Genomic DNA, 13,047 nt, shown 5'->3' on the forward strand with positions numbered 1-13,047 from the left:
GAGCAGAAACCACTTGCAATTTTCCTTTTACAAGAAGACAGACAAGCAAGGGGAGCAGAAACCACTTGCAATTTTCCTTTTACAAGAAGACAGACAAGCAAGGGGGCAGAAACCACTTGCAATTTTCCTTTTACCAGATGACAGACAAGCAAGGGAGCAGAAACCACTTGCAATTTTCCTTTTACCAGATGACAGACAAGCAAGGGGAGCAGAAACCACTTGCAATTTTCCTTTTACCAGATGACAGACAAGCAAGGGGGCAGAAACCACTTGCAATTTTCCTTTTACCAGATGACAGACAAGCAAGGGGGGCAGAAACCACTTGCAATTTTCCTTTTACCAGATGACAGACAAGCAAGGGGAGCAGAAACCACTTGCAATTTTCCTTTTACCAGATGACAGACAAGCAAGGGAGCAGAAACCACTTGCAATTTTCCTTTTACAAGAAGACAGACAAGCAAGGGGGGCAGAAACCACTTGCAATTTTCCTTTTACCAGATGACAGACAAGCAAGGGGAGCAGAAACCACTTGCAATTTTCCTTTTACCAGATGACAGACAAGCAAGGGGAGCAGAAACCACTTGCAATTTTCCTTTTACCAGATGACAGACAAGCAAGGGGAGCAGAAACCACTTGCAATTTTCCTTTTACCAGATGACAGACAAGCAAGGGGAGCAGAAACCACTTGCAATTTTCCTTTTACCAGATGACAGACAAGCAAGGGGGCAGAAACCACTTGCAATTTTCCTTTTACCAGATGACAGACAAGCAAGGGAGCAGAAACCACTTGCAATTTTCCTTTTACCAGATGACAGACAAGCAAGGGGGCAGAAACCACTTGCAATTTTCCTTTTACCAGATGACAGACAAGCAAGGGGGCAGAAACCACTTGCAATTATCCTTTTACCAGATGACAGACAAGCAAGGGGGGCAGAAACCACTTGCAATTTTCCTTTTACCAGATGACAGACAAGCAAGGGGGCAGAAACCACTTGCAATTTTCCTTTTACCAGATGACAGACAAGCAAGGGGGCAGAAACCACTTGCAATTTTCCTTTTACCAGATGACAGACAAGCAAGGGGGCAGAAACCACTTGCAATTTTCCTTTTACCAGATGACAGACAAGCAAGGGGGCAGAAACCACTTGCAATTTTCCTTTTACCAGATGACAGACAAGCAAGGGGGGCAGAAACCACTTGCAATTTTCCTTTTACCAGATGACAGACAAGCAAGGGGGCAGAAACCACTTGCAATTTTCCTTTTACCAGATGACAGACAAGCAAGGGGGCAGAAACCACTTGCAATTTTCCTTTTACCAGATGACAGACAAGCAAGGGGGCAGAAACCACTTGCAATTTTCCTTTTACCAGATGACAGACAAGCAAGGGGGGCAGAAACCACTTGCAATTTTCCTTTTACCAGATGACAGACAAGCAAGGGGGCAGAAACCACTTGCAATTTTCCTTTTACCAGATGACAGACAAGCAAGGGGAGCAGAAACCACTTGCAATTTTCCTTTTACCAGATGACAGACAAGCAAGGGGAGCAGAAACCACTTGCAATTTTCCTTTTACCAGATGACAGACAAGCAAGGGGGCAGAAACCACTTGCAATTTTCCTTTTACCAGATGACAGACAAGCAAGGGAGCAGAAACCACTTGCAATTTTCCTTTTACCAGATGACAGACAAGCAATGAGGCAGAAACCACTTGCAATTTTCCTTTTACCAGATGACAGACAAGCAATGAGGCAGAAACCACTTGCAATTTTCCTTTTACCAGATGACAGACAAGCAAGGGAGGCAGAAACCACTTGCAATTTTCCTTTTACCAGATGACAGACAAGCAAAGGGGGCAGAAACCACTTGCAATTTTCCTTTTACCAGATGACAGACAAGCAAGGGGAGCAGAAACCACTTGCAATTTTCCTTTTACCAGATGACAGACAAGCAAGGGGAGCAGAAACCACTTGCAATTTTCCTTTTACCAGATGACAGACAAGCAAGGGGGCAGAAACCACTTGCAATTTTCCTTTTACCAGATGACAGACAAGCAATGAGGCAGAAACCACTTGCAATTTTCCTTTTACCAGATGACAGACAAGCAATGAGGCAGAAACCACTTGCAATTTTCCTTTTACCAGATGACAGACAAGCAAGGGGGCAGAAACCACTTGCAATTTTCCTTTTACCAGATGACAGACAAGCAAGGGGGCAGAAACCACTTGCAATTTTCCTTTTACAAGATGACAGACAAGCAAGGGAGCAGAAACCACTTGCAATTTTCCTTTTACCAGATGACAGACAAGCAAAGGAGGCAGAAACCACTTGCAATTTTCCTTTTACCAGATGACAGACAAGCAAGGGGGCAGAAACCACTTGCAATTTTCCTTTTACCAGATGACAGACAAGCAAGGGGGGCAGAAACCACTTGCAATTTTCCTTTTACCAGATGACAGACAAGCAAGGGGGGCAGAAACCACTTGCAATTTTCCTTTTACCAGATGACAGACAAGCAAGGGGGGCAGAAACCACTTGCAATTTTCCTTTTACCAGATGACAGACAAGCAAGGGAGGCAGAAACCACTTGCAATTTTCCTTTTACCAGATGACAGACAAGCAAGGGGGGCAGAAACCACTTGCAATTTTCCTTTTACAAGATGACAGACAAGCAAGGGGGGCAGAAACCACTTGCAATTTTCCTTTTACCAGATGACAGACAAGCAAGGGGGGCAGAAACCACTTGCAATTTTCCTTTTACCAGATGACAGACAAGCAAGGGGGGCAGAAACCACTTGCAATTTTCCTTTTACCAGATGACAGACAAGCAAGGGGGGCAGAAACCACTTGCAATTTTCCTTTTACCAGATGACAGACAAGCAAGGGGGGCAGAAACCACTTGCAATTTTCCTTTTACCAGATGACAGACAAGCAAGGGGGCAGAAACCACTTGCAATTTTCCTTTTACCAGATGACAGACAAGCAAGGGGGCAGAAACCACTTGCAATTTTCCTTTTACCAGATGACAGACAAGCAAGGGGGGCAGAAACCACTTGCAATTTTCCTTTTACCAGATGACAGACAAGCAAGGGGGCAGAAACCACTTGCAATTTTCCTTTTACCAGATGACAGACAAGCAAGGGGAGCAGAAACCACTTGCAATTTTCCTTTTACCAGATGACAGACAAGCAAGGGGAGCAGAAACCACTTGCAATTTTCCTTTTACCAGATGACAGACAAGCAAGGGGGCAGAAACCACTTGCAATTTTCCTTTTACCAGATGACAGACAAGCAAGGGGGCAGAAACCACTTGCAATTTTCCTTTTACCAGATGACAGACAAGCAATGAGGCAGAAACCACTTGCAATTTTCCTTTTACCAGATGACAGACAAGCAAGGGGGCAGAAACCACTTGCAATTTTCCTTTTACCAGATGACAGACAAGCAAGGGGAGCAGAAACCACTTGCAATTTTCCTTTTACCAGATGACAGACAAGCAAGGGGGCAGAAACCACTTGCAATTTTCCTTTTACCAGATGACAGACAAGCAAGGGGAGCAGAAACCACTTGCAATTTTCCTTTTACCAGATGACAGACAAGCAAGGGGGCAGAAACCACTTGCAATTTTCCTTTTACCAGATGACAGACAAGCAAGGGAGCAGAAACCACTTGCAATTTTCCTTTTACCAGATGACAGACAAGCAAGGGGGCAGAAACCACTTGCAATTATCCTTTTACCAGATGACAGACAAGCAAGGGGGCAGAAACCACTTGCAATTATCCTTTTACCAGATGACAGACAAGCAAGGGGGCAGAAACCACTTGCAATTATCCTTTTACCAGATGACAGACAAGCAAGGGGGGCAGAAACCACTTGCAATTATCCTTTTACCAGATGACAGACAAGCAAGGGGAGCAGAAACCACTTGCAATTTTCCTTTTACCAGATGACAGACAAGCAAGGGGGGCAGAAACCACTTGCAATTATCCTTTTACCAGATGACAGACAAGCAAGGGAGCAGAAACCACTTGCAATTATCCTTTTACCAGATGACAGACAAGCAAGGGGGCAGAAACCACTTGCAATTTTCCTTTTACCAGATGACAGACAAGCAAGGGGAGCAGAAACCACTTGCAATTTTCCTTTTACCAGATGACAGACAAGCAAGGGGGCAGAAACCACTTGCAATTATCCTTTTACCAGATGACAGACAAGCAAGGGAGCAGAAACCACTTGCAATTTTCCTTTTACCAGATGACAGACAAGCAAGGGGGCAGAAACCACTTGCAATTTTCCTTTTACCAGATGACAGACAAGCAAGGGGGCAGAAACCACTTGCAATTATCCTTTTACCAGATGACAGACAAGCAAGGGAGCAGAAACCACTTGCAATTTTCCTTTTACCAGATGACAGACAAGCAAGGGGGCAGAAACCACTTGCAATTTTCCTTTTACCAGATGACAGACAAGCAAGGGGAGCAGAAACCACTTGCAATTTTCCTTTTACCAGATGACAGACAAGCAAGGGGGGCAGAAACCACTTGCAATTTTCCTTTTACCAGATGACAGACAAGCAAGGGGAGCAGAAACCACTTGCAATTTTCCTTTTACCAGATGACAGACAAGCAAGGGGGCAGAAACCACTTGCAATTTTCCTTTTACCAGATGACAGACAAGCAAGGGGGCAGAAACCACTTGCAATTTTCCTTTTACCAGATGACAGACAAGCAAGGGGGCAGAAACCACTTGCAATTTTCCTTTTACCAGATGACAGACAAGCAAGGGGGGCAGAAACCACTTGCAATTATCCTTTTACCAGATGACAGACAAGCAAGGGGGGCAGAAACCACTTGCAATTATCCTTTTACCAGATGACAGACAAGCAAGGGGGGCAGAAACCACTTGCAATTATCCTTTTACCAGATGACAGACAAGCAAGGGGGCAGAAACCACTGGCAATTTTCCTTTACATCTGTTTCTACAAGGGATCTGATCCTTCCTAGTATGGAGTACTGATTTCTACAATGGATCTAATCCTTCCTAGTATGGAGTACTGCCCTCACATCTGGGGTGGTTGTAGCCTTGCATTTTTAACATGACAAGAACTGAGTCGAAAGCAATACGACTTAAACCCCCTTGCACTACGTCGCAATGGTGGTTCACTTTCCCTTTCCTCTACTCTGGTGTTACTGGTTTTTCTTTCCCGTGAGGTGACTGCTTGTGTTTCCCAGCCATTACCTGAACCTGGCGACACTGGACAAGCTGTTCCGTTCTGTTATTTCTTTCTTTCCTTACACCTCCAAGCTTAAGAACTCTGTCCTATCTCGTTTTTTCCCCCAATTTCTGTGATGTAGCACTTTTTAAAAGATGGGAAAAATATTTGTAATACTTTCCTCGTCTCTTTTTTCTTTCTATAATGTTAATGTGGAGTGTGACTTGAGCCTTCCATAGGAAAACAGAACATAAAAGATTTGAGAGTGTGTGTAGGAATTGTGTTATTCCACCCAATTTACCTTCTTTCTTCATCTTCTTAATTGCTCTTGATGGCATAAGTCTACCAGATTTATCTTACGTAAGATATCTTAACATACTGTATTTCGTGACAAGATCAACAAAACTCGTAATTAAATATTAATTTCAACACCACACATTCAGTCTCCATACTGCCATGTCCAGCGCCCCATCATGGCAGGATATTTCATTTATGCAAAATTACTTGCTAACTCAACAGGTCATTAGCAGCGTTATGGAAGAGTAGGATAACATATGTATATCTTTATCATTTAGTTAATGACTACAGATCGAAATAATTAACAGGACTCAGAGCTGAATTATGGAGACCCTAATACAACTGGGACTGTATTAGGTAATTTAGTAAAGTCTCTTGATATATTAAAGGTTTTTATTGTCAGGAAAGGCCTCACAAAAGCAACCTGGAAGCCCCTTGCAGCCCACGGCTTAACAACCCCCCCATGAACTACCCTATTCACGTAATTGACTGTCAGACACCAGTTTAACACCACTGTTTACATACAGTCTTGGAAGGCTAATGGAATAAGCCAAACTATTTATGTATGATATTTTAAACTAAGACTTTCTGAATAGACCATGTATAACCAAAGCTCATTTTCTTGCTTCATTATTTTAAAATATATTTTTGTTGACAAGAATAATTGCTTGTAAGCACCTGGTTTCCTTTGCTTCATTTTAATCTTCGTCAATGGGGCTGTCTTGCTCTCATATGACTCATAATTTCGTACATAAAAATAAATAATAAGGCACTGGCAAACTTCTAATTCAACTCGAATAATGAGAAATGTTTGGCATGTTAGCCTGACAGCTGCTCTGGGGCACAGTAGGTCCCTGGCCAGAGATACTCAGTTTAATTGGAGTTTCGAGGCAAACTGGTATGTTAATGGCTGACCTTGGTGGTATTTCCCATCCCCGCCAGCTGTGTTTGGATATTCTCACCTCAGTGATGGGTGACCTTGGATATTCCCCCTTCCCTAATGGGTGACTTTGGATATTCCACCCCCTCCCTAATGGGTGACCTTGGATATTCCACCCCCTTTCTAATAGGTGACCTTGGATATTCCCCCCTCCCTAATGGGTGACCTTGGATATTCCACCCCCTCCCTAATGGGTGACCTTGGATATTCCCCCTCCCTAATGGGTGACCTTGGATATTCCCCCCTCCCTAATGGGTGACCTTGGATATTCCACCCCCTTCTAATAGGTGACCTTGGATATTCCACCCCCTCCCTAATGGGTGACCTTGGATATTCCCCCTCCCTAATGGGTGACCTTGGATATTCCCCCTCCCTAATGGGTGACCTTGGATATTCCACCCCCTTTCTAATAGGTGACCTTGGATATTCCACCCCCTCCCTAATGGGTGACCTTGGATATTCCCCCCTCCCTAATGGGTGACCTTGGATATTCCCCCTCCCTAATGGGTGACCTTGGATATTCCACCCCCTCCCTAATAGGTGACCTTGGATATTCCCCCTCCCTAATGGGTGACCTTGGATATTCCACCCCCTCCCTAATGGGTGACCTTGGATATTCCCCCCTCCCTAATGGGTGACCTTGGATATTCCCCTTCTCAGTTGTCTATCTTTGGATTCCCACTTCCTGCCTCTTACCCAGGACGTCTGGGATAATCCCAGGCTACCTGGCCACTGGGATAATCCCAGGCTACCTGGCCACTGGGATAATCCCAGGCTACCTGGCCACTGGGATAATCCCAGGCTACCTGGCCACTGGGATAATCCCAGGCTACCTGGCCACTGGGATAATCCCAGGCTACCTGGCCACTGGGATAATCCCAGGCTACCTGGCCACTGGGATAATCCCAGGCTGCCTGACCACTGGGATAATCCCAGGCTGCCTGGCCACTGGGATAATCCCAGGCTGCCTGACCACTGGGATAATCCCAGGCTGCCTGGCCACTGGGATAATCCCAGGCTGCCTGACCACTGGGATAATCCCAGGCTACCTGGCCACTGGGATAATCCCAGGCTACCTGGCCACTGGGATAATCCCAGGCTGCCTGGCCACTGGGATAATCCCAGGCTACCCGGCCACTGGGATAATCCCAGGCTACCTGGCCACTGGGATAATCCCAGGCTACCTGACCACTGGGATAATCCCAGGCTACCTGGCCACTGGGATAATCCCAGGCTACCTGGACACTGGGATAATCCCAGGCTACCTGGCCACTGGGATAATCCCAGGCTACCTGGCCACTGGGATAATCCCAGGCTACCTGGACACTGGGATATCCCAGGCTACCTGGACCACTGGGATAATCCCAGGCTCCTGGCCACTGGGATAATCCCATGGCTACTGGCCACTGGGATAATCCCAGGCTGCCTGACCCATGGGATAATCCCAGGCTCCTGGCCACTGGGATAATCCCAGGCTCCTGACCACTGGGATAATCCCAGGCTGCCTGACCACTGGGATAATCCCAGGCCTGACCCTGGCACTAATGGGTGACCTGGATATCCCAGGCTGCCTGGCCATGGGATAATCCCAGGCTGCCTGGCCACTGGGATAATCCCAGGCTGCCTGGCCACTGGGATAATCCCAGGCTGCCTGACCACTGGGATAATCCCAGGCTGCCTGGCCACTGGGATAATCCCAGGCTACCTGGCCACTGGGATAATCCCAGGCTACCTGGCCACTGGGATAATCCCAGGCTACCTGGCCACTGGGACAATCCCAGGCTACCTGGCCACTGGGATAATCCCAGGCTACCTGGCCACTGGGATAATCCCAGGCTACCTGGCCACTGGGATAATCCCAGGCTACCTGGCCACTGGGATAATCCCAGGCTACCTGGCCACTGGGATAATCCCAGGCTACCTGGCCACTGGGATAATCCCAGGCTACCTGGCCACTGGGATAATCCCAGGCTACCTGGCCACTGGGATAATCCCAGGCTACCTGGACACTGGGATAATCCCAGGCTACCTGGCCACTGGGATAATCCCAGGCTACCTGGCCACTGGGATAATCCTCTTCCCAAACTCCCAACGGGAACGGGACGAATTTTGAATAGAGAAACGCGACCTTCAGGTTCAGTCTCTTTCTGAATTCAGTTTCAGATTCTTAGGAAGTCGACCATATATTTTTGACCAGTTAGAGGCTATTCTAACGTGAAAAATAGTGGAAAGATGAACAGTATATGTGTGACTGTGACATTAGGTATTAAAGATAAAATAAATCCATCCAATATCTGAAAAAAATGGCCTTGAGAAGGTCAGAGTCTGTTATATAATTGTTGACGTCAATACGACCACGAATCCAAATCAAAACAAACAACAAAGGTCCACACATATTCCTTTTAAAATTCATGGCTGAGCCACAGACGGGCCTTTTATCTCCTGCTCTCTGATAAGGGTTTGACCAGAGTGGTGATAAGGGCCAAGTTTGTCTGTACACCTGGAGTGATTAGGTCACGTGGGGGTGTTGTGTAATCTAGTAGTTAACCATCATTACGGACGGAGGAGCATCCCTGACAACCAGCTCTTATCAGATTGCCTCGTTCAGCCGATGTGTAGTTATCGCTTGAAGTCTGGGCCTTATCTGTGGTTGTTAGTTGACATTGAAGGTGTAGTTAAGGGTTGCTGTTAGACCCGTGGGCTTTACGGAGAGCCATGCGTTAATATGGAGACCAAATAGGAAAATTTTTGTTAGATTAATGAACGTATGATTGGGAGGCAACAATGGTTACTTCCAAACTTAATCGCCTCATCCACTTAATGGGATTTCTGGTGAGTAATGATTAATTCAAATTTGTAGTGTAATAAGGTAACGTAGTGAGGTAACGTGAGGTAACGTAGTGAGGTAACGTTGTGAGGTAACGTAGTGAGGTCACGTAATGAGGTAATGTAATGAGGTAACGTAGTGAGGTAACGTAATGAGGTAACGTAGTGAGGTAACGTAATGAGGTAACGTAATGAGGTAACGTAGTGAGGTAACGTAATGAGGTAGATTAATGAGGTAACGTAATGAGGTAACGTAGTGAGGTAACGTAATGAGGTAACGTAATGAGGTAACGTAGTGAGGTAACGTAATGAGGTAGTGTAATGAGGTAACGTAATGAGGTAACGTAGTGAGGTAACGTAATAAGGTAACGTAATGAGTTAACGTAGTGAGGTAACGTAATGAGGTAACGTAATGAGGTAACGTAATGAGTTAACATAGTGAGGTAACGTAATGAGGTAACGTAATGAGGTAACGTAGTGAGGTAACGTAATGAGTAACATAGTGAGGTAAAGTAATGAGGTAACGTAATGAGGTAATGTAATGAGGTAACACTGGTTTTATTCAGGTGTGAGTGTTGCCAGTGGGCCAGACTTTGATTGCCACATATGATGTTTGGTCCTGGTGATTAGGTACTTTTCTTGTCACTTTTTATGATTGGATCTGTCAACTTCAGCCCTTTTAGTTTGGTAGTTTTAGATATCCACAGCACATTCTGTGTACGTGAGGTTCTCATATATTTTGATGATATAAACTTATGATAGATAGAAACATAATTTTCAAAATAAGGTTCAAACATCTCAATTTAGTTAAAAGTTGTGTACTTGTGCCATGTTATAATATATGCTGCTCCGCTGCTAGGCATGAGAGGTAGTTTAGAAGTTTTTTATGCATATTTAGTGAAATATGGGCATATTTAGTGAGATCTGGGGACTTTTTTATCATAAACAGTTAGATTACCAAGGTTTTTCTTTACTAATATGTGGTGTTAGAGTGCTATGATTTCAAAAATTGTTACGTGACAAGACGTCTTGTACGTGCCGCCCTAGGATTACATTAACTGAACAGTGTATGAAAAGACTAGGGTATAGTATCTAGTAGCATTGCATGGGATGCCTTTTTAACCAGTGATGGCTGTATAGTTCTCTTGAAGGCAGGGGAAGTTGAATAAGATTTTCCAGTATAAGCTTCTTCTTATCCGTATTTTGCAAAAGGAGAATGTCAAATTCAAAACTTGAATTGCTATAGATGCCACTTTGATATTGATAGATAAAAACAAAACATGTTAAGAGTATAAAAACATAAAAATACTCTTGTTTTGCTGCAGTATAGAGCTAAGAAATATAATTAAATGGAACTAAACAATTTGTTGTAAGTGGCATTGTTAGCAGGCTTGCACAGGACATCTCAACTTAAAGTTCTGTATCCCTGGGGATAGTGAAGAAAGAATACTTTCCATATATTCCCTGCTTGTCGTAGAAGGGGACTAAAGGGGGTGGAAGTGGGCGCAGGAAACCCTACCCTTCTTGTATTCAGATTTCTAAAAGAGGAAACAGAAGAAGGAAAGTGGGGAGTGCTCATCCTCCTCAAAGGCTCAGATTGGGGTGTCTGAATGTGTGTTGATGTAACAAAGATGAGAAGAAAGGAAAATTAGGTAGTATGTTTGAGGAAAGAAACCTGGATGTTCTAGCTCTGAGTGAAACAAAGCTCAAGGGTAAAGGGGAAGAGTGGTTTGGAAAAGTCTTGGGAGTAAAGTCAGGGGCTGGTGAGAGGACAAGAGCTAAGGAAGGAGCAGCACTACTCCTGAAGCAAGAGTTGTGGGAGTGTGTGATAGAATGTAAGGAAGTAAATTCTAGATTGATGTGGTTAAAACTGAAAGTAGATGGAGAGAGAGGGGTGATTATTGGTGCCTATGCACCTGGTCATAAGAAGAAAAATCATAGAGGCTAGTGTTTTGGGAGCAACTGAGTGAGTGTGTCAGCAGCTATGGTGCATGAGATCAGGTATTAGTGATGGGTGTTTAAATGCAAAGGTGAGTAATGTGGCAGTTGAGGGTATTATTGGTGTACATGGGGTTTACAGTGTTATGAATGGAAATGATGAAGAGCTTTTGGATTCGTATGCTGAAAGAAGACTGGTGATTGGGAAAACCTGGTTTAAAAAGAGAGATATACAAAAGTATACGTATGTGAATAGGAGAGATGGTCATAGGGCATTATTAGATTGTGGTAATTGATAAGCATGTAAAAGAGAGATTTTTGGATGTTGATGTTTTGAGAGGGGCAGCTGGAGGGATGTTTGATCATTATCTTGTGGAGGCGAAGATGAAGATTTGTAGAGGTTTTCAAATAAGAAAAGAGAATGCCGGGGGAGGAGGGTGGTGAGAGTGAGTGAGCTTGGAAAGGAGTCTTGTGTGAGGAAGTGCCAGGAGAGACTGAGTATAGAGGTCAAAATTTCTTTTTTGATGATATTATAAGCATTATAAGGACAGCTTCCTCAGTGCCATACTACATAATAACAAATCAATTTACATAAGACTTACATGATCCTAGGAATAAGATTTCCACTTGAGGAGTTTATGCAACAAACCCTTTTGTTTTTGTTCTCCCCATTACTAAAGGTCAAATTTGATGCATCATAGAATCTGAAGAACTAACTCTCCAGAGTGTGGTTGTCTTGTCCCACCCACTAAGGAAGGCAGCAAAGATAGCATCCATGCTCACCTTCTTTGGTAATACAGTAGTTCTGCATCTTGTCCCACCCACTAAGGAAGGCAGCAAAGATAGCATCCATACTCACCTTCTTTGGTAATACAATAGTTCTGCAAGAAAAGGTATATATTGAGAGTAAATGAAAATTGTCTCGGTAGTCATTTATAGGGAATAGCATTTCTATTAACTGTCAGCTTATACTCATCATTCTTACTTTCAGTAAAACCTTTGAGAGACTTGTTTGCCACCTCAAATAGTATTTTGGAACCAATCATATGCTAACTAGATGTTAGTATAGGTGTCGAGAAAAAATAGAATGAGACCACAGAGCATTTTGCTAACTGCATGATTTACCTCATGTGTTCTTGAAGATAGGTATTTAGGCTCTTCAACCTCCACACCAAAGTGTGTGTCCAAGCTGCTATGTTGTTCCTTTCCTTTGTGAGGTTGTTGCTGGCTGGAGCCTGTAGGCCTTTGTATCCTCCACATCTGGTTGGTCTGCCCCACATAGTAATAAATTGTGAAAGAGGTCCTTATTAGTTTTCCTCCGTGAACTGCTCATAGAAATTCTATTGGCTGTAGAAAATGTATTAACTAATTTTAGGGCCAGATGTGTACACTATATTCTTGTACAGCACCATTCAATTTCAGTGGTAATGTTTTGCAGGCTCTTACATCCATGCCTGTCGTGCCTTTAGGAAAAGGTTTTCAAATTCAAGTTTGGAGGCTCTCCTTCTCTCTGTGATCTAGGAAGCTTAATCTCATTTATTTGATATTTTTTGTATGGTGTCCACTTTGGTTGTGAAAGATAATTGTGTACTCTGTAATTTTTTGATATATTCTGTCCTAAGGTGTGATGTCAGCACACAATGTTATTGTTGTCTGGAAAGTTTAAGTACGTACCTTGGGGAGCATCATCATTTGATATACTTTCCTCATCTTGAAGGTCTTTGAAATTCATCCTTTGTCTTTTTTGAGGAGGCATTGTTTACTTTCTGATGCTTGTTGAAGGTATAATCATGTCATGATTACTCGGTCTTTCATGTAGCTCGTATAAGGGATG

At 43.9% G+C, this 13,047-nt stretch overlaps 1 protein-coding gene across 5 annotated transcripts in view; it reads left to right on the top strand.

Annotated features, from left to right (window-relative positions):
• Positions 1-8,806: 8,806 nt before the first annotated feature.
• The window catches only part of LOC139763627 (major facilitator superfamily domain-containing protein 9-like), a 63,335-nt gene continuing 59,094 nt past the window's right edge, over positions 8,807-13,047 (top strand). The window contains exon 1 of one of the 5 annotated variants that reach the window (XM_071689869.1): positions 8,807-9,281. In XM_071689869.1, the coding sequence (XP_071545970.1) occupies positions 9,234-9,281 (48 nt within the window). In that variant the 5' untranslated portion in view covers positions 8,807-9,233. The remainder of the gene's footprint in view (positions 9,282-13,047) is intronic. The other 4 variants (XM_071689866.1, XM_071689870.1, XM_071689867.1 and 1 more) reach the window with 4 other exon arrangements.

The sequence above is a fragment of the Panulirus ornatus genome, chromosome 47 (assembly GCF_036320965.1).
Source record: "Panulirus ornatus isolate Po-2019 chromosome 47, ASM3632096v1, whole genome shotgun sequence".
NCBI lineage: Eukaryota > Metazoa > Arthropoda > Malacostraca > Decapoda > Palinuridae > Panulirus > Panulirus ornatus.